We start from the raw sequence: 26,308 nt of genomic DNA, 5'->3' as shown, positions 1-26,308 counted from the left end.
TGCGCCCGGGGTGGTATTGCCGAGGGTCTAGCCGCAGGCGGTCGTGGGGCTCTTCTCGGGTCAGTTGTCCTCAGAATATGGTCGACTTGCCTGTTGAATTCTCCGGCCATCATGGTGGTCATCGCTTGCATCTCATCCCGCAACCCCTTGACGACCTCTTCAACTTCCTTTCTTACCATGGAACGGAATTCTCGAGCGATCTCGTCTTCCTCATCCCCCGGGCCCATTATTTCATGGGTCCCAGCCGCTTCCACCTCTACCAAAGGTGGATCGATTTCCGAGCAGGTCGCTGCTGCGCTCCCCTCCTCTCCAGGCTCAGCCGCCTCGCCTGCTCCTGCGGCCATCTTCACCCAGTGCATGTGCCTGGTCAGGATGGCATCTCTGCGCGCCGGGGCCTCGTTCATCGTGGTGGTAGAAGTGCGCGGTTGCCACTGGTGCGGGGTGACCGAGAGTTGTTGAATATGGAAAGGGGAGCTCTTCCCAGCGACTCTCTGGGTGTCCAGCATGTGCCACGGTGGTGTTGGTGCTCTCGCCCCTTCTTCAGGTTTTGGAAGTTCACTGCTCACTGGAATCTTTTCAGCCATCCAGTTACAAAGTTGCCACAGCTGTTAATCTTCTTATGGGATCACTCTCAAAATGTCAAGCATGCAGTTTCAGTGACAGTCAGGTTTGATACAAAACTATATTTATTGATAGACCGATACTTCCTGTGTAACAGATTCTTAAGAGTGATGGTAAAGATACATTGATACAATACTTTTAAGGCATACTTCAAAAGGATTCCAAAAGGTGGGGGCGAGGGATGCGCTCTCACACATAAACTATCATAAATGTCCACATTCTCAAAGAGTTATCAGGACTCCGTCCTTGCTTTCCCCAGATGTGCTACACTCCCTAACAGGAATGTATGGGAAGGTGCTGATTACTCTTTCTCAAGTTAGTTTCGTTTCTTTCTACTTCTATTTTGCAAGCAATAAGCAAGAAGGGGGAGGGGGGAAAGAATAACAGAGTTAATAGACCTTGGTCCTCCATGATATTTCACAGGCCAGCTCTATGGAGGACCCTAAAACAATCAATTACCAGTGGAATTCTACCTTGCTTGACAACACCCCTCTTATGCAGCCAATCCTCCAAGAGCTTACAGGGCCTCCTGTAAGCTCCAGGCGGATTGGCTACAGCAGGGGTGTGTGGCCTAATATGCAAAGGAGTTCCTGCTACAAAAAAAGCCCTTGCCCCACACCATCTTTGTTGCCTTCCCAAACTTTGCTGTGGGAAGGCGAGGGCAGCTGTGGCAGGCAGGAGTGGCCCACAGCCGGGAAGAGGCAAACCAGGAACCAGCTCTGCTGTGTGGGGGGCGGGGTTATTAACTATTTCAGCCAGCCCCTGCTTGTGCCTGTGTCCAAAGCACAGCCCCTCCAACTGCACATATGCCCCCCCTCAGCCTGGCCCCCCTCTATTTATTGCAGTCTCTTTCCTGTTTCAGTCATTTGTATCTTTTTTGTATCACGGAGGCGCACACGAGGAGTCTTGGGCGCTGCTCACCTGGCCCTCCCTTTTTATGGGGTGGGGGAGGGAGCCCAATCCTAAGTGCCAACTTTTCTAAGTACTGCCTTAATAAACTACACCATGTTTGTACTGACTCGGCCTCTTCCCTGGTGGGGGGGGGGAGGGCAGGCTTGAAAGGAGCAAGTGGAGACGTAGGGGCGGTCCAGCCCAGCCCAGCCCAGGTATGTCAGCCTCTTTGGGAGGAGTGGGCGGGGTGCCGGCAGCTGGGTGCCTCCTGGATTGTGCCATCTCCCTGCATGCGGGGGGGTGGGGTGGGGGGTGGCTGAGGTTCCTTTGGAGATCCAGGTGGAGATAGCAGACAGTGGGCATGAGAAGATGGCCTCCCAGCACCCCTTCCTCACTTGTGGGCTGCTCTGGACCAATGCCGCAGGGCACAACACCCAGCCAGGGGAGCCGCCTGTCATTCCTGGGCACCAGGGAAGCCTTTGTCTGAGCCTAGTAGGAGTTGGGCATCCTTCCACGTGGCAAATACCTTGGTAGGCAGTAGCTGGGTTAGCGGCATGGGGGGTGGGGGAGGAGACAGTAAAAGGCTTTTGAGATGGATTGTGGGCCCAAGAAGGTCAACGACTGCCATGACCGCCAAAGGGGGTGGACGGGGCCAGACGCTTTTCTGGTGCCAGGGCTGTGGCGGATGGTGTTGGCATTTTTCTCCAGCGGCAGCTCTTCTCAGAGCCTCCATTGCTGGGTCTCTCCAGACATGGGCAGCCCACCCCAGCAATGGGAAAGAGGGGCCAAAGCTGCAGGAGCAGGAAGCAGTCTGCCTTGGCAGGCCAGCCTGGACAACTTGTGCAGAGCCCCTCACAAGGGTTGCAGTTCCAGCAGCCCCCGAGAGTCTCCGATGGTAGGACAAAGCCAGTGTGATTCTGGACAGCGCCACAGAGACCCTGAGCAAGAAACCAGAGGCAACTGAGATGTGGTAGAGATACGGTGACCAGAACTGCACCAGTGCTTCAAATGAGGCCACCCCCCAAATCCATGCAGGGGCCACTTTGGTTTCAGCCCCTTTCCAAATAACCTTTGGCACAAGAGTTTACCTTTCTGACTTGTGCGGGGGGGGGATGTGCCAGGCAGGGAAGCTGCTGCTGTCGCCTCCCCTGTCAAGAACTGCAGAGGGAACCACCCTGTAGCACCACTAGAACGCTGGCCACTGGCTGCCTCCACCATAGCTGCTCTCAGGAATGGGCTGCAACCGTTAATGGCAGCACCTTCCCTTGGGACTAGACACAGACTGGCAGCCAATACGGAGGCCTCTGCGATAAGACAGGTTTCAAATGATCCCACCAACAGAGTTGCTACATTTTACATGAGTGGAAGTATCTGGGTTGTCTTCAAGGGTAGCCCCACACAGAGCACATTGTGGCAATCCAGCCCTGAGTTACAGTAGCACAGATCAATGTGTAGCCAAACTGGCCAGATCTCAGAGAGGGCCAACATCAGATCGAGAGGTAAATGGGAAAAGGGCATTCTTGGCTCCACCCACCGGCTTCTTCACCCACAAAGCCCAGCCCGGGGGATTGCTGAGCTCATCATCATAGAGTAGGAAGGAGCCAGATAGGCCGCCTAGTCCAGCTGCCTCCTCAGTGCAGGATCAGCCTACAGCAGGGGCAGCCAAACTAGCTTAATGTAAGAGCCATGCAGAATAAGGTTCAGATGTTTGAGAGCTGAAAGATATGGACATCAGATGTTTGAGAGCCGCAAGGCAGGAAGGGAGGGATGGTGGAAAGAAAGCAACTTTAAATGTATTCTCTAAACCCCCCGCTGGCTTGGCATGGAGAAGTGATTTGAAGAGACAAATGCCTTCTCTAAGTGGTCCTGTGGAGACCCGGAGGCTTTGAGAGGCGCACAAAGTGTGTGCCAGAGCCACATGTGGCTGGCCTGGAGCATCCCAGATGGGTTGTCAGCTGCTGCTTCAAGACTGCTGGGGGGGGGGGCTCACCACCGCCTTCGGGGGCTGATTCCACTGCTGAAGCTAAGGTCCAGCCAGCATCTTCCTGCCCTTAATTTCAGCCCCTTCCTGTGAGTCCTCTCAGCTCCCTGCCCTCCTCCCTTCAGATACTTCCAGAGAGGAATCATGTCCCCCCTCTTCTGCAGCCCGAACACGCCTCTCTCAGCCTTTGCTGCTGGGCTTCCTCCTCCTCCGCGCTCTCCTCTGCACCTGCTCCGTTCCGCCCACCTCCAGAACGGCACCCAGGACTCCCGCTGGGGCCAGGGCTCCTGCCTCTGTTAACAGGTCACGGCAGCCGCCACCTTCTTCGGCATCTGCTCACTCTTCCAGCTGGTTCAGATCTCCTTGACTTCTGTCTCCTGGGGTGTTCCCTGCTCCTGCAATGTGATGTGGCCCCTGCCTGCACACGCTCCGCCAGGTCAACTGCGCCCTCCCTCCAGATGCAACCAGGCCGCTGACAGCTTCTCTTGGCCGGGCGGAAGCTGCCCCTCCCCTCCCCGTTGGCCAAGCAAGCTTCCCCACAGCAGCAGCCAGCCAGCCAGCAGGATCCCTCCTGCCTTGCCCACCCGGCCTGGTGCAACAGCCCAGCCGAGGCTCCTGAAGCGCCGTGCCTTCCCCAGAGCGGGGCGGGACCTGCAGGCTCCTCGCAAAGACTTGCTCCGCCCCGCCCGCCCGCCATGGCCTTGAAGGGCCGCAGCCGCAGGAGCCTTGGGACAGGGCCTGTCGGGCTGCCCGGGAGTGGCCCCCAAGGCGCGCGTGGGCAGGGCCGGCCGGGAGGCGTTTCCTTCGGGGGGCGGGGCGAGCGAGGGGGCGGTCCAGGCAGCGGCTCAGTCACCTGACGGGGCCGCCCCCCCCCCCCGCTGCCCTGCCCGCCCAGTCGAGAGAGGCGCTGCTCCTGCCTGCCTGCCATGGCCCTGCTGCGGCTCCGGTACCGGGGGGGGGGGGCGGGCTGGGCTGCCGAGCCCGGGGGGGGGGGGCGGGAGGAGGAGGGGGAGGAAGCAGCGGCAGCGGCGGCGGCGTTCTCCTCCTGAGCGCCCCCCCCCGTCTCTCTCTCTCTGTCTCCCGCCCAGGTGGGCGCTGCTGCTGCTGCCGCCGCTGCTCTTGCCGCCCGCCCGCCCCGCCGCCCCCCGGAGCCCGGAGCCCGACCAGCCCTTCCGGTAAGGGGGGAGGGTGCCGCGGGCGGGGCTCTGCAGAGCGGGGGCAGCGGCGCCCCCCGGCCTGACTGCCCCCCGCCCGTCTTCCTTCTTCTCCCTCCTCGCAGGGTGCCGTCGGGGTGGCGTCGGGTGGGGCGCGTGGCCCCCTCCGAGCGGCTGAGCCTGACCTTCGCCCTCCGGCAGCAGGGAGTGGGGCGCCTGGCCCAATGGGTGGAGCGCCTCGCCGACCCCCGCTCCCCCCACTACGGTCAGTCCTGCCCGCCCCCCCTCTCCTGCTCAGCAAAGGTGCCGCGCGAGTCCTGCCGCTTCTCTGAGCCCCGCGGAGGGGGCATCCCAAGGAAAGACCTTCCCCCCTTTCCTAGCGGGGGCGGGAGGGTGACTTAATGGACGGAGCCTCCACCTCCCGGGGCTCCTGGCTGCTGCAACTGGACTGGCGGCAGGGGTGGGGGGGAGTGGGCTTGGCCTTGTGTGACCCCTTGAGGGAGGTCTGGTCAGCAGCCTGGAAACCTCTGGCAGACCCCACCCTCCTGGCTGGGCACTCTTCCTGCTGGCAACTGGAGGGAGGGGGAGTCTCGCAAGCTCGGAGCAGACACTGCGGACTTCAGTTCACATTTTAAAAGTTTTGTTCCGCACGCACGGGGTCATTTCTGTTCTGGCAGGTTTGCTCCTTGGGGGGTTAAAAAGGTTAACTGCTTCACTGAGTTTTTACCTTTTCACTTTTTGTACAGCAACACGTAGGTGGAGGAAGACATTCATAACCTCTTCTAAATGGGTCAGATTCCTGCATTCTCTGAGAAGGGAAAGGTCCCGGGGGGGGGGGGGGGGCAGAGGGTTCCATTCCCCACTTCTGAGGACCAGGCAGGAGATCAGGTGGAAGATGGAGACCCTGGAGAGCAGCTGCCACCCTGAGTGGATGATGCCGGCTCTGCCAGACCAAGGGCCTGAGTTCCACCTCAGACGGCTTCATGCACTGGGCAGGTCTCCGCTCCAGCCCCCCCAGCATTTCCAGCTCACTGGGCAGCGGGTGACGGGGTAGAGACCAACATTCCCTCTAAGGTGCAGAGTCTTGTGAGCAAAACTCCACTTTGGGAGCTCCTGCCTCCATGAGTGTGCTCTGGGGCCATTTTCCCTGAGCTAAGACAAAACTGTGTGAGCTGGAGGCTACAAACTTGTGAGCTAATTCACCCTCACTCAGCTTAGAGGGAGGACTGGTAGAGACGTCGTCTGCCTGGAACCCCAGAGAGCTCCTGCTGGTCAGAGTAAAAAGTGACTTTGGTGGACAGAAGGTCTGGTTGAGAATGTGAACGGTCATCTTCAGGTTTCTGAAAGTGTGTGTGTGTGGGTCAGTGAGGGGTCTATGTATGTGTGGCGATGGGGGGAGAAAAGAGAGGTTTTCTCCTCCTTTCCCCATAGGAGAAGCTGAGGAGGTGGCTGAAAGTCAGGCATGAGAACTTCTGCCCGAGACATTGCTAGGAAGAGCTGGCGATGGCCACCAGCTGTGGAGGAGGAGAGGGAAGGTCTTCTCCTGCCCTACGGACTGCCTGGGCCAGCCGCATTCAGAAAGATGTGCTGCGGAGAGCAATAGACAGGCTTCCTTGTATTTGGCATGCGCTGCTCTCCTGCTTGAAGGTGCGCATTGAAAACACATGAATGGGCCTGTGGCAAAACAAGCGTCATCGCGAGTGGCTACAATTAGCAGCAGAGGCACCCAGACTGATGAAAGGGCAGATAAAGGAATTAACATCCTTGGGACAGGCTCTTGGCTACGTCACTGGCTGAGGGAGTGTCGCTGTGGGGCTTTCCAGAAGAAGCAGGTCATTGCCCAGAGAGTAGCGGTGTGGAGACAGGCCAGGGTGCCCCTGCGGGGGGTGGGCTGTGGCTGTGGAGGAGAGATGTGTGGAGCCCTTCTCCTCCTTCCTCCCACTGGGAGAGCAGGGATCCCAGAAGCTGGGAAAGGATGCTTCATGGCCAGACTGTGCCTCCTGCAGAACGGCAGATGTGCTCCAGAGGAGCCTCTTGCCAGGCTGACCAGCTCCCCCGAGAAGGAGAGGGGCAGTTCTCTCTGTGGCAGCGGAAGAGGCCAGTTCCATGTGGTGGGGGGGGGGGGCGGAGGAAGGATCTCAGAGTCACCCCCAATGGGATGGGGGGCGTACATCCAGGCATCCCGCTCTGACTCCAGGATCCCCCCCTTCTCTCTCTCTGTTGGGGGGGTCCAAGGCTCCTGGGGCAAGGAGGGCAGAGCAGAGGGTCCTGCCCGCCCACCCCAGCAGCTGGAAGAGGAGCCAACGCGGCCGAGGGGCTGGAGACCCTTTCTTGCAAGGAAAGGCTGAGGTCGCAGGCATTTCGAAAGAGATAGCTCGGCCAGGCTGGTGCTCAGAGACGCTCTGTGCTGGCTTGAGGGAGGATGGAAAGCTGCGTTCCCCAGGCTCCTGACAGTGGGAAGGAACCAGCAGGTGCACAACGGGTTCTTCTGAGGGGGGAAGACAACCTCTCCGGGGCTGTGGTCATTGCAGCAAAGGGGAACCTCCCAGCTCTGCAGGGCAGCAGATGAAAGAGAGTGGAGAGAGAGCAAGACTTGCTTCAGAGACTCTGTCAGCTTTGGGAGGACTTCTCCTTTGAGCTGTTTTCTGTTCTGCTTCTCGCTGTCTGGATGTTTCTCAGGGTCTGGAGTGGTGGAGTCAGGTCCCTCCGCATGTTTTGCTTTGACCCAGAAGATCTGCGAGGTCCCTTCGGACTGCATGGCAGCCCAGTCCTTCCCTCAGTCAGGGCCGGTCCTGGGGTGGCCCCAGCCGCTGGGAGGGGGGCTGCTCTGGCCCTTTGATCACCGCGGGGAGGGGGAGGGGAGCGTCCAGAGAGGGATGCAGCAGGGCCCGGCGTGTCGGTCTGAAGCAGCAGAGCAAAGCCTGAGCCCAGCCAGGGACGCCGTGAAGACCAGCAGGGTTTAACTCCGGGCAGTGGGGGGCCTTGGGCCAGGGACACCTCCCAGCTGGACCCACCTCACAGGGTTGTTGTGATGAGAACAAGATGGGGGAGGGGAGGGAGCTGTGTTGTGGGCTGCTTTGTGTCCTCGTTCAGGAGACAGACAAGGCTGTGAGTGAAGTGAAGGCCAGATCTGCACCTGACCCCTTGATGGGGGGGGGGGGGTGAGGCAGGTATCTGCTCTGCCCTGAGGCTGGGGGGTGGGAGGAGCGCTGGGGCAGAGGGCTCTTCTTCCAGGGGAGCTGGCGTGGTGAGGAGCTGCCCCAGCCCTTTGGCTTCCTGGACAGGCCTTGGACCGGCCCTTGTTCTGCAGCAGAAGGTTGGCCAGCCCACCCCCCCTCCCCGCGCAGCATCTTCAGTGAACAGGACCAGGCAGGAGGGGAAGGGCAGGGCTCCTTTGCTGGAGACGCTGGGCAGAGCAGACCGAAGGGCCCCCGGGGTGCTGCTGCTGAGTTAGCAGGAGGCAGGTCTGGGTGCATGGGCAAGGGGCGTGTTTGCAGGGGAGGCCTGCTGCCCTGAGGCATTGGGAGGTGGCTGATGGGATGGCAGGCCCCAGGCTGCTGTGGGGCCCTGTCAGAAAGGCCTCTCCTCTCCTGTGCCTCCTCCTGGCCTTCTAGGGCAGTTCCTGACGCTGGCTGAGGTGGGGGCCTTGGTCAAGCCATCTTCCCTAGCACTGGACACTGTCCACAAGTGGCTGGAGGCTTCCGGTGTCCGAGATTGCCAGGAGTTGCAGACCAGGGATTTCTTGCAGTGCCAGATGGCAGCAAGGTGAGTTGGGGGGGGGGGGCAGCAGAGGGAGACACACCCCTCCCCTTGTCGGTCCTGAGCGGCTGCGGCCTGACCTTCTCTCTGCAGTGTTGCGGAGCAGCTCCTGCCAGGTGCTCAGTTCCACCGCTACAGGGATGGCGAGGAGCGCAGTGTGGTGCGGTCACCTTTCCCCTACGCTCTGAAGGAGGAGCTGGCTGAGCATGTGGAGTTCGGTAGGGAAAGGGGGATCTGCGGGGCACGGTTCCTCCCCGCCTGGACACCAGGCCTTCCAGGCTGTCCCTCCCTCCCCCCCAAGGGGCTTGCTGAGCTCTGGTGTTTGAGAGTCAAGTTACCAGATGTGCATCTTTGTCTTCCCCCCTTGATCCCCAGTGGGGGGCCTTCACCGGTTCCCCAGCTGACAAGAAGGCGGTGGTCCGGGGGGGGTGGGGCGCAGAGAAGGCTTCCTCCTGGCGGGGGCTGTCCCCCTCCTCCTCCTTCCACCTGGGCGTCACGCCAGCTGTGATCCGCAAACGCTACAATCTGACCGAGCAGGATGTGGGGGCCGCAGCCAACAACAGCCAAGCCTGTGCCCAGGTAACATGGCTGGGGAGAGCTCTCCCACCCACCCCCCCGCCACCTTCCTCTAAGCAGCCAGGACTGCCCAAGGAGCCTGCTCTCAGCGCCTTCCAAGAGGTCACCCTGGACAGCTACCCCAGTGGGGGGGGGGGGGCGCACAGCCGGCATCCACAGATGAGCAGCCATCAGCCCATCAGCCTCCCCTCCTGTGGCACAGGCTGGATGCCCACAGGCCCTTGACCGAGGCAGGCTGTTGATCAGAGAAAGGAGGCCCCTTAGCTGAGCATGCCACCAGGGACTGAGCCCGGGGCATCGGGAGTGCCGGGTCGATGTGGATGCGCTGAGCCCGTGGCCCCAGACATACCTGTTCTTCCTTCCTGCAGAAGGCTCTGCTCTGCTCTGCCTCCCTTTGTTATGTCAAGTGAGATGAGCAAGAGAGGCGGGGCTCTTTCTGCTCGTCGCACGCCTGGCCTGGTGGCCTCAGCGGGGTGCTCTGGGGGCCAGCCTGCTTTGCAGGGCCGTGTCCGAGGGCTAATGGGGTCAGAAGTTGTCCCCAAGCCTTGGCAGGTGGATAGTTTGTGGCCAGAGCCTCCTGCCCCGAGGCACCAGCCGGGCTCACGCCGCTCTCTCCTTCCCTCGGCAGTTCCTGGAGCAGTACTTCCACCAGGCGGACTTGGCCGAGTTCATGCAGCTCTTTGGGGGGGGGCTTCCCGCACCGCTCGAACGTGGACCAGGTCATCGGGCGCCAGGGCTGGGGCAAGGCTGGCATTGAAGCCAGCCTGGACGTGGAGTATCTCATGAGCACGGGGGCGAACATCTCCACCTGGGTCTTCAGCAATGGAGGTAACCCCCCCTTCCCAGCTGGGTGGTCAACTGCGTTGTGCTGCCCTCCCCCTCTTCAGCCTTGGGAGGACCGCCCCCCCCATGAAGGTCTCCTCCTCTCTGGGCTCTGGCCTTGTGTGGAGCCTTCTGGAACAACAAGGGGTCAGCGACTTTTTGTAATGAAAGAACCAAACGGTTTCAATTGTCAGAGGAAGAGAGAGACAAGCAGCTGGCATTGTCTGTTTGCATTATGGGAAACATACAGCCTGACTTCTCTGATAATCCGTCGTGTTTCTGCTGCCCAAACGCTGGTTCTTGTGAGGCCTTCATTAATGTGGGACGCACAAGGAGGTTTTTGCAGTCAAGAAGGAGTTTGGACAGGAGCTCTGGCCTGAATTGGTGCATGGCTGGCCTTGGGCTCCTGATGGCCACACGTTACTCCGGTTGTTTTTTCTTCCAGAATAGCATCACTAAGAAGCTCTTTAGCCCCATAAGCCTTTGCCTGATCTTTTCTTCACAGACTGTTCTTTCTAGTATTCCCCCTCACCTCTAATCTGCTGTAAAGATTTCCCTTTATTTTCTAATTGGCCCCATCTGGCTTCTGCCCACTTCCCGTCCTTCCCCCGTTTCAGGCCAGCAAGTCCAAACTGACTTGGGATGGTGACCCAGCCAGAGCTGGCCTGGCGCTTCTTGGTCCCCTGGGCAGTTCTCCCATCACCCATCTGGTTCAGCATCCCATTTTCTATTGCGGCTGGCCAGATGTGTTTGAGAAAGCAGCTCTCCTTGTACCACAAGCCCCAAGCAAGTTGCCTTCTGACTGTGGGGATGTGGCAAGATCTAAACTTCAGCCATTAACACATTCGTTGTGATTGCAGCGGAGGCCTGACCTGGAAGTACAACCTGGCCCAGAGCCAATCCTGGGTGTTAATTGGTGTGTTTGAGAAACTGTCTGGATGGTTTAGCTTATCAGTGTTTTCTGTTGGCGGAGGAGTTAAGCTGCTTCTTGTGACGGCAGGCAGAAAAGAGGTTAATTGCCTATTCGCCTCTACCTGTCTGCCTGTACCTCATTATCTCTTGTGGCCGCTGCCCTTGTTTTATGCATTAGCCCACTTGTACAGCAAATACATAGTTTTAAGAACCTTTGTATTTTCCTTAGGACCGTTTCATTCCTTCCCCTTCCTAATAGAAAAAAGAGCTTTATTTTAAATAACGATCCATGGCTTCCCCTTCCTGATATTACCCAGCAGAGCCATTGCAGATGGGGGTGAGATTCCAGTCCTTTGCCCCCCCCCTCTCTATGACTCCCTCTAATCCCTCCTCCCCCGCCAGATGCCCGGAGATTCTCTCCAGGACATCAGGATAAGTTTGTCTGAATCCACATACATGTCTGGACAGGGAAGAAGCCAAGCCCAACGCATGCGTGACGTGGAAGACATCCCATTTCCAGGGTCAGAGCTGGTTTCCAGGAGGGCTGGGCTGTGACCCACTTTCTGAGGCTTCATGACCCACTTTTGGGTCCTGGCCCAAAGCTTGGGAAACACTGCTCTACTTCATGCCTGTGGAGAGATGGGAGAATACTGGGTGCTTACATAAGAACATGAGAGAAGCCATGTTGGATCAGGCCAATGGCCCATCCAGTCCAACACTCTGTCACACAGTGGCCAAAAAAACCAGGTGTCATCAGGAGATTCATCAGTGGGGCCAGGACACTATAAGCCCTCCCACTGTGCCCCCCCCCAAGCACCAAGAATACAGAGCATCACTGCCCCAGGCAGAGAGTTCCAACAATATGCTGTGACTAATAGCCACTTATGGACTTCTGGTCCATATGCTTATCCAATCTCCTCTTGAAGCTGTCTATGCTTGTAGCTGCCGCCACCTCCCATGGCAGTGAAGTCCATGTGTTAATCACCCTTTGGGTGAAGAAGGACTTCCTTTTATCCGTTCTAACCCGACTGCTCAGCAATTTCATTGAATGCCCATGAGTTCTCAATATTGTGAGAAAGGGGGAAGAGTACTTCTTTCTCTGCCTTCTCTATCACATGCATAATCTTGTAAACCTCTATCATGTCAGTCGACATTTCTCCAAGCTAAAGAGCCCCAAGCGTTTTAACATTTCTTCATAGGGAAAGTGTTCCCAACCCTTGAATCATTCTTGTTGCCCTTTTCTGCACTTTTCCAATGCTGTAATATATTTTTTGAGGTGTGGGTGACCAAGATTGTACACAGTACTCTGAATGAGACCGCACCATCAATTTATACAGGGGTATTATGATACTGGCTGATCTGTTTTCAGTTCCCTTCCTGATAATTCCTAGCATAGCATTGGCCTTTTTTAAATTGCAGTCGCACACTGTCTTGACATTTTCAGTGAATTATCTACCACGACCCCAAGATCTCTCTCTTGGTCAGTCTCCTCCAGTTCACACCCCATCAATGTATTTATAGTTAGGATTTTTGGCCCCAATGTGCATTACTTTGCACTTAGCCACACTGAGCCTCATCTGTCACATTGATGCCCACTTGCCCAGCCCCGACAGATCCCTTTGGAGTGCCTCACAGTCCTCTCTGGTTCTCACCACCCTGTATAATTTAGTGTCATCCACAAACTTAGCCCCTTCACTGCTTACTCCCAACTCCAAATCATTAATGAACAAGTTAAAGAGCATGGGACCCCAGTACCGAGCCCTGCGGCACCCCACTGCTTACCATCTTCCACTGAGAAAATTACCCATTTCTACTCACTCTCTGTTTCCTATTAATTAGCCAGTTTTTGATCCACAAGAGGACTTGTGCTTTTACCCCATGACTCTGTCAAGCATGTGGTTTCAATGACAAGTTGAGTTTGATACTTTCGAGACTGATACTTTCAGTGTAACAGATTCTTGAGAGTGATGCTAAAGATACATTGATGCAATACTTTTAAGGCTTACTTCAAAAGGATTCCAAAAGGTGGGGGCGAGGGATGCGCTCTCACACATTATCATAAATGTCTACATTCTCATGGCGTTATCAGGACTCCATCCTTGCTTTCCCCAGATGTGTCACACTCCCTAACAGGAATGTATGGGAAGGTGCTGATTACTCTTTCTCAAGTTAGTTTCGTTTCTCTCTACTTCTACTTTGCAAGCAATAAAGCAAGAAGGGGGAGGGGGAAAGAATAACAGAGCTAACAGACCTTGGTCCTCCATGATATTTCACAGACCAGCTTTATGGAGGACCCTAAAACAATCAATTACCAATGGAATTCTACCATGCTTGACATACTCTTGAGCTTCCTTAGGAGCCTTTGAGGAGGAACTTTAGACATACACGATGCTTGAAATGCACTTTGCATTTGATGGGGAAGAGCCAGGGCTGGGCCTTGAATCTCAGACTGACAAGCAAGCTGGGGGGGGGGGGCGTTATTTGGGGGGGTCTTCCTGAGCCACTGGCCACTTTGCTGCTTGTTCTGTGATGCTCTGTTCTTTCTGCTCTGTACTGCTGTTTATGGATCGCACGGCCCCTCTTCTGAAAGATCTGTACTGTTGTCTGATTCTGGGCACAATTCAAGGTGCAGAGTTTCACCAAGAATCCTAGAATCACAGAGGTAGAAGAGGCCATCTAGCCCAACCTCTGCTGAGTGCAGGATCAGCCTAGAGCACCCCAGCCACTGCTGAAAGACTGCCAGGAGGGGAAACTCACCACCTCCCTTGGGAGCTGATTCCACTCTAGAACTCTGACTATATAAAAAAAGTTTTTTCCTACTATCCAGCCACTACCTTCCCGCCCTGAATTTAAACCCATTCTTGCTAGTCCTCTCGTCTGCTGCCAAGTGGAACATCTCCCTGCCCTCCTCTAAGGGACAGCCCTTCAAAGACTTCAGCAGAGCAATCCTGTCCCCCACCTCCTCCAGACTGAGCCTCCCCAAGTCCCTCCGCCTCCCCCCCTGGGACTTCTTGGTCTCCAGGCCCCTGAGCATCCTTGTCGCTCTTCTCTGCACCTGCTCCATTCTGCCCACCTCCTCCTTGAAGGGAGGCCTCCAGAACTGCACACAAGACTCCAGGGGTGGCCTGACGAATGCAGTGTACAGCGGTACTAGGACATCTTGCAATTTGGATGTTATGCCTCTCTTGCTACACCTCAAGATCACATTAGCCTTTTTTGTTGCTGCATCACACTGGCAGCTCAGTGCTATTTAACTTGCAGTCCACCTGTACCCCAAGACCCTGTTCATACCCGCTGCTACCCAGAAGTGAATCCCCTATCCAGTATGCATGTTCCTCCTTTTTGTTATCCAGATGTAGAACACAGCGCTTATCCTTTTAAATTGCATCTTATTCACATCTGCCCACTTTCCCAGTGTGTTCAAATCTCATTGAATTTTATCTTCTATTTCATGGAAAGGACCTCCAGTCATCTAGTCCAACCCCCTGGGGTGTTTGCTGCTCTTCCCAATTTGGCGTCATTTGCAAATTTAATGAGTTGCTCCTCAGCACTCTCATCCAAATCAATAAAAATATTGAAAACGACTGGGCCCAGAGCAGAACCCTGTGGCTCCCCATTGGACATCTCCCGCCAGTCAGATGAAATTTGCGTCTTAGCTTCTGCTTATAGCCTGCCCTCTCTGAGTGATTCTCCAACCAGTTCCCTACCCACCTCACTATCCTGCAGTCCTCAGTCCTTGGTATACCTGTAAGGACGTCATGAGGGACCCTATAAAAAGCTTTAAACGATTTGGGTCCAGCGTTCTTCAAGGACCACCTTTCCCCCTTAATGTCCCACTCACCAATGAAGGCCTCTTCCCAGTCCCTTCTCTCTGCACAAGTCTAGTGGTTGCCAGGACAGGGCCTTTTCAGTGATGGCATGTCTTCTTTAAAACACACTTCCCTTTGAGGGTTGCCTTACGCCCGCCTGTATTTTAGAGATGTGATGAAGCTCTTTGAAATCTCCCCAGCTATTCCCCACTCCTCCACTTGCACCTGCTGGAATGGCCTTGGGTCAGCCAGAGCTCTTGCTGAGTTGTCCTTGAAAGGGCAGCTTCTGGGAGAGCTCTCTCAGCCCCACCCACCTCACAGGGTGTCTGTTGTGGGGGGAGGAGATAGAGGTGATTGTGAGCCACTCTGAGTCTCTGATTCAGAGAGAAGCGCGGGGTATAAATCTGCAATTCTTCTTCTCTTTGCGTATTTTTATAACAACATCAATAGTTCTATGCATTTCCATTTCACTATCGCATTCTTATTGTTTATTAAAATATATATTCCTAGGGATTCAAGAAGGCTTGCAAACTGCACCCTCTGCAATTTAAAACATACAGGCCTCCCCCCCCGTCCCCAGTGTCATTCTGTACGCTGTAAGGAGAAGGCCAAACATCTGGGCGGGGCCTTGCCGGCCCTCCTGAGGAAGTTCCCCTCTGCGGATGCTGCCCCCCCTGGGAGCCTGTCTCACAGTGGGGGGGGGGAGATTTAAGAGAAGAGGCTCGGCCTCCTCCGGTCGGTGCCAGGCAGCCCCCCTTTCGTGGGGGTGGGGGGCTGGCAGGAGGTAGCAGGGGAAGGCCCCAGGAGACAGGTGGTCCTTTCGGCCCCCAGGCCGTGGGCTGGAATGGCCCTGAGTACCCCCTTGCTGGTCTCTGGAGGGGTGGGCTGGGCACAGACCCTTGGCCGGTAGGTCATGGCTGCTGCTGCCACTGGTGGTGGTTGTGTGCGTACAATTCCCCTCCTCTGTGGGTTTATGAACCTCCTGGAAGGTTAAGGAGATGGACATGCAGGGCCGGCCAGTGTCCCACTGCCCATCAGGCCCCCAGCTGAGCCAGATGCCCCCTTCTCTCCCCCCCCCCTAGGGAGGCACGAGAGCCAGGAGCCCTTCCTGGACTGGCTGCTGGTGCCTGAGCAACACGTCGGCCTTGCCCTGGGTGCACACCGTCAGCTACGGCGACGACGAGGACAGCCTCTCCCAGGCCTACATGGCCCGCGTCAATGTGGAGTTCATGAAGGCGGCAGCCCGGGGGATCAGCATCCTCTTTGCCTCAGGTACGGGGCAGGGGGGAGGGGGAGCAGCAGCCTCTGCCAAGGACGGAGCGCTTTGCGCATGTGCCTGGGCACCCCTGCACACCCCCCCTTGCCAATGGAACCCTTGTTGTTGTCTGAGAGAGTCAGACGCAGCGGCCAGGTTGTGCCCCCCTCCTCCCCACACTCCCCAGCAGGGCTGCCGTGCAGGCGGGGGGAGGGCCTCCGTCTTCCTTCCCATCTTCCCCGCGGGGCTTTAGAGGGCAGCACGGGGGGAGGGCGGGGGGCTGCTTTGGGTGCCCTCTCTCCAAGTCTCTCGGGGTCATGTCCAGCAGTGGGGGAGCTGGGGTTTGAGAGCTGGCCGTTTGCTTTTTGGTGTGTCCAGGTGACTCAGGGGCAGGTTGCCGCAAGGTCTCCGGGGAAAGCACGTGTTCCGGCCTCAGCTTCCCAGCCTCCAGGTGAGGGGCAGCTAGTGCCTGCTGCTGCTGAGGGGGGGGGGCGTGGGGAAGAGGAGTGAGTCTTTGTCCGCCAGGCTCTCTGGACCCCTCCCTGGGAAGGGCTCGGGAAGCCCTGCAGTGAAGGTGGCCTGAGGGGCCCTTTGTGCGTCATTGCATAGACCAGCAGGCCCTTGGGGGCCGAGGACGACTCGAAGGAAGGGCCTTTTGTCCACAGCAGCGCCTGCGGTTGGGGCCACTGTGGGTTGTGGCCCCCCCATCCGGCTGTGCAGAAGAGTGCCTCAGTTGTCACTGGGGGGGGAGCCTCCCCCTTCTTCCTTTGGAGCTGCTGGTGGGGGAGGGGGGAGGCCACGTCAAGCACCCAATTCACAGCGGGTGGAAGAGATTCTCCGTGAGTGGACTCAGTCCTTGGAGGGAGTCTGGCTGGAAACCTTTCACTAAGAAACAAAAGGCATTGGGGTCCTGGGGAGGCAGGAGCAGCCCAGGTGAGCCTCGGCCCGACCGGCTGGGCAGGACTTCCTTCTTCCTGTGTCCACAGTCCTTACGTGACAACAGTGGGCGGGACGTCCTTCCAGCACCCTTCCTGGTGAGTGCCGAAGTGGTCGACTACATCAGTGGAGGCGGCTTCAGCAACATCTTCCCCATGCCGGGTTACCAGGTGCAGGCCTCCCCCCCCCCGTCCCTTGCTCCCTTCCCCTGAGCTCTCTGCTGCTCACCGGGCCACAAGGTGGGCGGGGCAGGGAGATACCCTGGGCTCCAGCAGCCTGGTGCCAGAGAGCCCCGTGACGGCCAGGCTTCTGTGGAGCCCAGTAGTGAGCAGCTGGGCCAGGCAGCTTCTCCTTGTGCCTCAGGCAGCTGCCCCAGACGGTCTCCCTTTTGCCACGCAGGTCGGACCGCAGTGAAACGGTTCCTGAGCACAGCCTCCAAGCTGCCGCCCTCCTCTTACTACAACACCAGCGGGCGAGCCTACCCGGACCTGGCGGCCCTTTCCGACAACTACTGGGTGGTGATCAACCGCATCCCTATGCCGTGGGTCTCCGGCACCTCGGTGAGCTTCCCCCCGGCCTCTTTCGCCTTGTGCCCGGCCCCTCAGGGTGCATCTCCAGGCCAGGGCTCACTCGCCTCCCTCCCTCTCCGGGACAGGCCTCGACTCCTGTGGTGGGGGGCATCCTTGCCCTGATCAACGACCGGCGTCTCCAGCGAGGGCTGCCCCCTCTGGGCTTCCTCAACCCTGCCCTCTACCGGCTGCAGGAGGGAGGGGCGTCCGCTGCCTTCTATGATGTGAGTGGTGGAGGAGCGGGCGGGGGGAGGCCTCTGGCACTCCAGGGCTGGGCAGTGGAGCAGGCGAATCCTTGGCCTAGAGAGCCAGGTTCGATTCCCCACTCCACCTCCTCCTCCAGGGGAGGCCTGCTGCTGGGTGACTGAGGACCAGGCCCAGTTTTCTCAGAGCTCTCTCAGGTTTCCTTCAGGTAGAGCACGTGGGGTGTAAACCGACTCCTCTGGTAGCTGGGATGAGACTCCCGACTTTAGTCTCCAAGATCCCTTTCCTGGTTTTTCCACCGTGACTCTGGAGGAGTTTGTGGGTCCTGGGTCAGAGCGGACTCAGGTTGTCTTCAGACGCTACATATGCTGGACCTGGGGAGGAGGGGGTCTTCATGAGCAGGCTCTCCATCCCCCTCTCTCTCTGTCTCGGCTTTGTAGGTGACGGAGGGGTGCCACTTGTCGTGCCTGGATGCCACCGTGGAGGGCCAGGGTTCTGTGCTGCTACCCCGCCTGGGACCCTGTGACAGGCTGGGGGACAGCCCAACTTCCCAGAGCTCCTGCGTGCCCTTCTGGGCCACTGAGGGACGTGTGGGGTGGAAGGCCTTCTGGGCCGAGCTGTGGAGCCTTTGGGTGTGGGGGCGGGGACATGTGCTTCGGAAGAGGGATATCTGTCTTTGGGTGGGCGCCTGCTCTGCGCAGGCCTTGCCTCTGCTGCCCCCCCACATCAAGGAGACCCCTCCTCTTCTGCTTCCAGGAATGCGACCCCCAGGCCCGAGGCCGAGCCGCTCTGGCTTTCTTTTAGCACCCCGTCCTGAAGAAGGGAGAGCGGGGCAAGCGTCCATGGGGGGGCAGGAAATGGGACTCCTTTCCGAGCTGGCCAAGGCTTCCTTGTGGAGGAGGGGTCCCTCCTTCCCCCCATGGAGGCTCCGCTGCCTGCAGACTCTCCGCCTGAGGGGAAGGACCGGCTGCCTCGTGGCGGGATCCTCTGGGCGGGTGTGTGTGTGTGTGGAGGGTTGAGTGGGCCCCCTCGTGGCTGGGGAGGGGTCTCTATCTCTGGATGGTTGCTGTGTCTTCTGGATGCACAGGCAGGGAGCCATGGGGGGGGGGGCACCGGGAAGCAGGCACCCGCTTTCTTTCCCGGGCTTTAGGGGGAGCTGTAGCTAGCTGGAGAGGAGTGGGCTGTCTCTGCTTGGGCCTCTCCCGTCCTAGGAATCCATCCTCCAGGATCCGGGTGGGGGGGAGGAGAAGGCCAACTCTGCACGCAGCTTCTTTCCCTCCAGCTGCCAGACTTACTGGGAAACTATGATTCAAAATGTGTTTGCAGCCATCAGTCTTTTCAAAACGTATCTGATGCCAGAAACTAAATTTTCTTGGCTCGCGTGGAATTCATTGTGAAGCTCTGTCCTGATCTTTGACTTCTCTCTGACTCTTCTTTTGGGACGCTGGCGCGTCTCGGATGTCAAGGTGAGCTGGAAGCGCAGAGCCATACAGGAGAGACAGGTTTCCTTGCAGGGCAGGGCTGGCGGGGGTGGGACTTTGCTTCTCTCACTCCCTCACTTTCCTCTCTGGCTCTGCTCACCGTATGCACTGGACTTGCACTGGATGCACACCCTCCCACAGGGTGGGAATGCTGCTGTGACACCCTGTATTTTCTTCACCTGGATCCCTGTGAGGTTTCAGCAGCGCATTCCACTGAATGTGCACAGAAAGCAACATGAGCCTGACTCAGCAGAGGTGTAAAGGAAAATCCAGTGCACGCTGGACAGGGGCTTGGGTATGCATTCACTGCAAGTTGTAGCAGAGCTTCTGTCTTCCTCCCCTCTCTCTCTCTCACACACACATCCCCCGCCACCTTCCTGGCCCTGTTGCACCCCCTTCCTAGCCAGCTCTCTAGCCACCTGGGTCCCCCTCAGCTGGGAGCAGAGAGGTGCTGCTCTGTGCAATGTCTCTGCTCTCCAGCCAGCAGGGAAACAAGGGGGGTCTCCTGGCAAGCTTGTGGGGTGTTGAGCAGAGGCGGGGCTTGCCATTGCTGCCTCCGTCTTCCTGCGGGGGGAGGGGGGGAGGCGGGACCATCCACTTCCTGACTCTGGCTAGCTTCCAAGCCTGGCATAAGCTCTTGGGGCTTCAGGCCCCTAAAATCACAGGGACCAGGCAGCTTCGTGCAAAAAGGGGGGCAAGTGTCGCTCAGGGGAGAGAGAATGCAGTTTTCCAGTTTTGCTCCCTGGAGAGAATCCTGTGTGTGTGTGTGTGTTTTGTTCTTTTAGGAAACCTTTATGGTTTTAGTTAGAAGTCCGATTTCTGCTCCCTGCTGGCCTGCCGAAGAAGGCAGAGGAGGGGCAGCTGAGCCTGAGGCGTGAGTGGCCCACAGAGGAGCTTCCCGCAGTGGAGTCTGTCAGCCGCCCCACAGACAGAGAATGAGGGGGGGGGGGTCCTCCTAGGCCTCCAGCCGGCCCCTCTGAGAACTGACTGGGTGACAGCAGGGAGGGAGGGAGGCGGCCAGGGGCACAGCCAGGCAGCCAGAGACGTGGAGCTTCTGATCTCCAGGTGGGGAAGGAAACTGCAGCCCCAGAGGAGACTGTTTCCCCACAGACAGGGAGGTGCTGGTTGTGGGGGAGGAGTCATGACGAATGCTGATGCCTTTATATAGAACTCTGGTATGGCCACATCTGGAATAAAGTATACACTGGTCTTGTGGGTGGAAGTTTGCTTCATTCCTTCACATTTGCTATTCATTCCGCTTTGGTTTGTTGTTTCTTTCATTATGATCTTTGTTATGTCCCCGCTGGTTTCAATGGAAGACCCCCCCCCCTTTCCTCAGGTCTGTGCCTTCATGGTTTCCATCCAACCTGGACAGAACTTGTGACGATTGCAGTTCTCCCAGGGGGACAGTCACACTGCCAAGTTTCAGACATATCCTGAACCGAAGCGTCCCAGTGGGGGAGGGGAAGGAAGGGGGACGAGTGACAGGAAGGGCTGCCCAGAGAGCAGGAACTGCAGCGTGCAGCGAGGGGGCCGGAGGCCACCGAAGGGTCACAAAAGGAAGAGGCAAACTGACAAGATCAGGAAGGGCATTTGGGGGCACGAGGAGAGCATCGGGGCAGGCAGGCAGGCAGTTGAGAAGGGCTTCCCCCCCCCCCCCCAGAAGAGAACATGCCACATGTCGTCCTGAGGAAAAGGCTGCCTGTCTCCTGAAAGGGAACCTGGCTGAGTCAGAGGAAGGCAAGTCTGCAAGAGCCGAAGAAGAACCGAAATCATGGGGGGATGCCCCACCCCTCTCCATTATAGGCTGTTCAGTTAGGGTGTTAAAAGTAGAACTTCCCCATTTTGTAATTGTGATGAAGGATGAAAGAAATGCACAAGTCTAGTTTGCATCTCTCAAAGGATCCTGTGGAGCCGGGAAAGGGAATGGAGAAGGATGCAGACGCACTTTGGACTGGAGCACTTCCACAAGAAAAGGCTGCAGCATCATTTGGGGCTTTTCCTTTGGAAAGATCACTAAAGGCGGCAGGGTGTGACTGAGGCTTCTAGCGCTATGCGCTGTGTGGAGAGTTCTTGCTCAGGGGAACTCCAGGGCAGACACTGCATGAGTAATTAGCTCTGCCCCAAGAGACCCTCGGGAGGGCAGGATAGAAGTGTGATTAAAAATAAGCAAATGCTCAGTGATAGTCACTGGGCTAGATGGCTGGGGGAAAGGATACGACTAATCCACCATCAGGAGAAAGGCCAAGGAGATTCCTGTCGGTATGAAATGGTGCACACGTCTGCTCACCCTGATTGGGACTTCCTAGCAAGGACTGTCCAGGGACTATCATGGTGGACAATGCAACAGTGCCAGTGGTTTTGGTGTGTTGCTGCTGGAAGAACTAAACCCTAAGTGACTGAAAGGGACCAGTGCAGTTCTGGTTGCCCCAGCCCCAGAAAGCTCTGACAAAGCAGGGAAAGATGCAGAGTTTGGCAACCCACACAATGCGGTGGAGAATGGCAGACAGAGCAGAGCCATCAAGCTCATTTGTTACCAGGGCCAGAGCTGACATAAACGTCGCTTTGTTGGGCTGGGCCAGGCGTGCCATGAAATGTAACACAAAGTGCAGGGAAGAGAAACTTCCCAAAAGTGATTTCAGAAGTCGAATGGCACATCCTCCTGGACTGAACTGAGAGCTGGTTACCCATGTGCACTATTGCCATTTGGCGTCTGAAATCACTCCAGTTCTCCAAGGTATAAAGACCAATCCAAGTGTTCTGATTCCTAATCAGGGTCATTTTGAAAGGGAACAAATCCCTCCCCAAAAGAGGAGAAGCAGCCCTGGAGAAGGAAGCAGAAGTGGTGCGTGCGAGAGGGAGACAGGAAGCAGCCACGGAGCTCTGGGTGTGAGAGGGGAGGCAAGAGGCAGGAGGGAAACAGCCGCTGGGGGAGGGGGACAAACCAGGGTGCAGCTGGAAAAGGAAGCAGAAGAAGGAAGTTGCTTGGGGGACAGATGTGAACCCTGTGGCAGCCGGAGAAGGGTTAGGGTATTCTTGGTGCTTGGAGGGGGGCAACAGTGGGAGGGCTTCTAGTCTCCTGGCCCCACTGGTGGACCTCCTGATGGCACCTGTGAGAGAGGGTATTCCTCCACATACACATCCCAGCACTAGCTGTTAAGACCGTACATCTGGGATCTGATCACACAATACCTACTGGGTGGGAATTGCTGCTGCAAGGTATGCTGAGGGCCACTGGCTTCAATAGCTTTACAAGGGCTAAAAGTTTACAAGCCATGAGGACACAGTTAACTGCGTTCATGTTCAGAATGAAGGAGGGAGGAAGATGGCCACTGAGCAAGGACTTTTGATGGCGCAGGAGATGGTATCCTGGCTCTTCCTGGAGAATGCATCCCCGAAGATGGCACTGGGGGAGTTTCCGTCCTTTTCTCACAATACAAGAACTCGTGGGCGCTCCAGGAAATTGCTGAGCAGTTGGGTTAGAAGGGATAAAAGGAAGTCCTTCACCCAAAGGGAGATTAACATGTGGAATTCACTGCTACAAGCATAGCCAGCTTCAAGAGGGGATCGGATCAACATCTGGAGCAGAGGTCCATCAGTGGCTCTTCACCACAGGGGATAGATGGAACTCCCTCTCTGGGGCAGGGATGCTTGGGGGGAGGCAGTGGGAGGGCTTCTGGAATTCTGACCCTCTGGGTGAGGGGTTTTGGCCCCTGTGTGACCCAGAGTGTTGGGCTGGAGCGGCCACTGGCCTGATCCAACGGGGCTTCTCTTATGTTCTTCTGTCTGCGGCAGTGATGCTCTGTATTCTTGGTGCTTGGGTGGGGGCAACAGTGGGAGGACTTCTAGTCTCCTGGCCCCACTGGTGGACCTCCTGATGGCACCTGGCTTTTTGGCCCCTGTGTGACACAGAGTGTTGGGTTGGAGGGGCCACTGGCCTGATCCAACAGGGCTTCTCTGATGTTCTTCTGTCTGGGACAGTGATGCTCTGTATTCCTGGTGCTTGGGTGGGGGCAACAGTGGGAGGACTTCTAGTCCCCTGGCCCCACTGGTGGACCTCCTGATGGCATCTGCTTTTGGGGGGCAACAGTGGGAGGGCTTCTAGTCTCCTGGCCCCACTGGTGGACCTCCTGATGGCATCTGCTTTTTGGCCACTGTGTGACACAGAGTGTTGGACTGGATGGGCCACTGGCCTGATTCAGCAGGGCCTCTTATGTTCTGGTGTCTGGAGAGGGGGGGAAGAGTGGGAGGGCTTCTATGTAATCTTTCACTGAAATCTGCCTCCATTCCTGAGGACTGGAAGGAAGCAAATGTCACCCCGATCTTTAAAAAGGGTTCCAGAGGAAATTACAGGCCAGTCAGTCTGACTTCAATACCGGGAAAGTTGGTAGAAACCATTATCAAGGACAGAATGAGTAGGCACAATGATGAACACAAGTTATAGAGGAATACTCAGCATGGGTTCTGTAAGGGAAGATCTTGCCTCACTAACCTGTTACAGTTCTTTCAGGGGGTTAACAAACATGTGGACAAAGGGGACACAATAGATGTTGTTTACCTTGACTTCCAGAAAGCTTTTGATAAAGTTCCTCATCAAAGGCTCCTTAGTAAGCTCGAGAGTCATGGAGTCAAAGGACAGGTCCTCTTGTGGATCAAAAACTGGCTAATTAATAGGAAGCAGAGAATGAGTGTAAATGGGCAGTCTTCGCAGTGGGGGACGGTAAGCAGTGGGGTGCCACAGGATAAACACTTTGCTGGGATGCTCTAGATTGATCCTGCATTGGCCCCTTCTAGCTCTGTGATTCTGATGTATAAGAACAAAAATCTGTGCTTATATTAGTTTTATATCAGTATTTTCAACCCCCAATTTCCCCTGGATGTTAAATAATACCTAACCTTTGCTATTTTCGAACTTTTGAAGAAGAGATTGGATTTCTATCCTGCCCTTCACTCAGATTTCAGAGCAGTTTTCCTTTCCCCTCCCTACAACAGACCCCCTGTGAAGTAGGTGAGGCTGAGAGAGCTCTGAGAGAACTGCTCTTGAGAGAACAGCTCTGACAGAACTTATGACTGACTCCGGGTTGCTCCAACAGTTGCATGTGGAGGAGTGGGGAATCAAACCCAGTTCTCTCAGTGGGGTGCTGCAGGGCTCAGTACTGGGTCCCATGCTCTTTAACTTGTTCATAAATGATTTGGAGTTGGGAGTGAGCAGTGAAGTGGCCAAGTTTGCGGATGACACTAAATTGTTCAGGGTGGTGAGAACCAGAGAGGATTGTGAGACACTCCAAAGGGATCTGTTGAGACTGGGTGAGTGGGCATCAACGTGGCAGATGTGGTTCAATGTGGCCAAGTGCAAAATAATGCACATTGGGGCCAAGAATCCCAGCTACAAATACAAGTTGATGCGGTGTGAACTGGCAGAGACTGACCAAGAGAGAGATCTTGGGGTCATAAGAACATAAGAGAAGCCATGTTGGATCAGGCCAACAGCCCATCCAGTCCAACACTCTGTGTCACACAGTGGCAAAAAATTTTATATATACACACACACTGTGGCTAATAGCCACTGATGGACCTGTGCTCCATATTTTTATCTAAAACCCTCTTGAAGGTGGCTATACTTGTGGTAGATAAGGTCGTGGTAGATAACTCACTGAAATGTCAAGACAGTGCGCGATTGCAATAAAAAAGGCCAACACCATGCTGGGAATTATTAGGAAGGGAATTGAAAACAAATCAGCCAGTATCATGCCCCTGTATAAATCGATGGTGCGGTCTCATTTGGAATAGTGCGTGCAATTCTGGTCACTGCACCTCAAAAAGAATATTATAGCATTGGGAAAAGGGCAACTAGAATGATTAAAGGGCTGGAACACTTTCCCTATGAAGAAAGGTTGAAACGCTTGGGGCTCTTTCGCTTGGAGAAAGGTCGACTGCGGGGTGACATGATAGAGGTTTACAAGATAATGCATGGGATGGAGAAAGTAGAGAAAGAAGGACTTTTCTCCCTTTCTCACAATACAAGAACTCGTGGGCATTCGATGAAATTGCTGAGCAGATAGGTTAAAACAGATAAAAGGAAGTACTTCTTCACCCAAAGGGTGATCAACATGTGGAATTCACTGCCACAGGAGGTGGTGGCGGCCACAAGCATAGCCACCTTCAAGAGGGGGTTAGATAAAAATATGGAGCAGAGGTCCATCAGTGGCTATTAGCCACAGTGTGTATATATATATTTTTTGGCCACTGTGTGACAGAGTGCTGGACTGGAGGGGCCACTGGCCTGATCCAACAGGGCTTCTCTTATGTTCTTATGTGACACAGATTGTTGGACTGGATGGGCCATTGGCCTGATCCAATAGGGCTTCTCTTCTGTTCTTATGTGACACAAAGTGTTGAACTGGAGGGGCCACTGGCCTGATACAACACTGCTTCTCTTATGTTCTTCTGTGACTCAGAGTGTTGGACTGGAGGGGCCATTGGCCTGATCCAACAGGGCTTCTCTTATGTGACACAGAGTGTTGGACTGGAGGGGCCATTGGCCTGATCCAACAGGGCTTCTCTTATGTTCTTATGTGACCTAGAGTGTTGGACTGGAGGGGCCATTGGCCTGATCCAACAGGGCTTCTCTTATGTGACACAGAGTGTTGGACTGGAGGGGCCACTGGCCTGATCCAACAGGGCTTCTCTTATGTTCTTATGTGACACATAGTGTTAGACTGGAGGGGCCATTGGCCTGATCCAGCATGGCATCTCTTATGTTCTTATGTGACAGAGTGTTGGAATGGAGGGGCCACTGGCCTGATCCAACAGGGCTTCTCTTATGTTCTTATGTGACACAGAGTGTTGGAATGGATGGGCCACTGGCCTGATCCAACAGGGCTTCTCTTATGTTGTTCTGTGACTCAGAGTGTGGGACTGAATGGGCCATTGGCCTGGACCAACAGGGCTTCTCTTATGTTCTTATGTGACACAGAGTGTTGGACTGGAGGGGCCACTGGCCTGATCCAACAGGGCTTCTCTTATGTTCTTATGTGACACAGAGTGTTGGACTGGAGGGGCCACTGGCCTGATCCAACAGGGCTTCTCTTATGTTCTTATGTGACACAGAGTGTTGGACTGGAGGGGCCACTGGCCTGATCCAACAGGGCTTCTCTTATGTTCTTATGTGACACAGAGTGTTGGACTGGAGGGGCCATTGGCCTGGACCAACAGGGCTTCTCTTATGTTCTTATGTGACACAGAGTGCTGGACTGGAGGGGCCACTGGCCTGATCCAACAGGGCTTCTCTTATGTTCTTATGTGACACAGAGTGTTGGACTGGAGGGGCCACTGGCC

At 56.1% G+C, this 26,308-nt stretch overlaps 1 protein-coding gene across 1 annotated transcript; it reads left to right on the top strand.

Annotated features, from left to right (window-relative positions):
- The first annotated feature begins 4,419 nt into the window (after window positions 1-4,419).
- On the top strand, window positions 4,420-18,072 carry TPP1 (tripeptidyl peptidase 1). The gene is given in 19 exon segments (XM_060263786.1): window positions 4,420-4,439; window positions 4,582-4,668; window positions 4,773-4,950; window positions 8,222-8,412; window positions 8,500-8,624; window positions 8,782-8,805; window positions 8,846-8,985; window positions 9,611-9,664; window positions 9,666-9,810; window positions 15,608-15,651; window positions 15,653-15,797; window positions 16,159-16,231; window positions 16,767-16,801; window positions 16,804-16,892; window positions 17,124-17,276; window positions 17,372-17,509; window positions 17,930-17,983; window positions 17,985-18,029; window positions 18,031-18,072. Coding segments are annotated over 19 exon segments (1,782 nt in total).
- The last annotated feature ends 8,236 nt before the right edge of the window (window positions 18,073-26,308 follow it).

The sequence above is a fragment of the Heteronotia binoei genome, unplaced genomic scaffold (assembly GCF_032191835.1).
Source record: "Heteronotia binoei isolate CCM8104 ecotype False Entrance Well unplaced genomic scaffold, APGP_CSIRO_Hbin_v1 ptg000881l, whole genome shotgun sequence".
In the NCBI taxonomy this organism is placed as follows: Eukaryota; Metazoa; Chordata; class Lepidosauria; order Squamata; family Gekkonidae; genus Heteronotia; species Heteronotia binoei.
The sequence above is the reverse complement of the archived record's forward strand: the minus strand, read 5'-3'. Positions and strand labels throughout refer to the sequence as shown.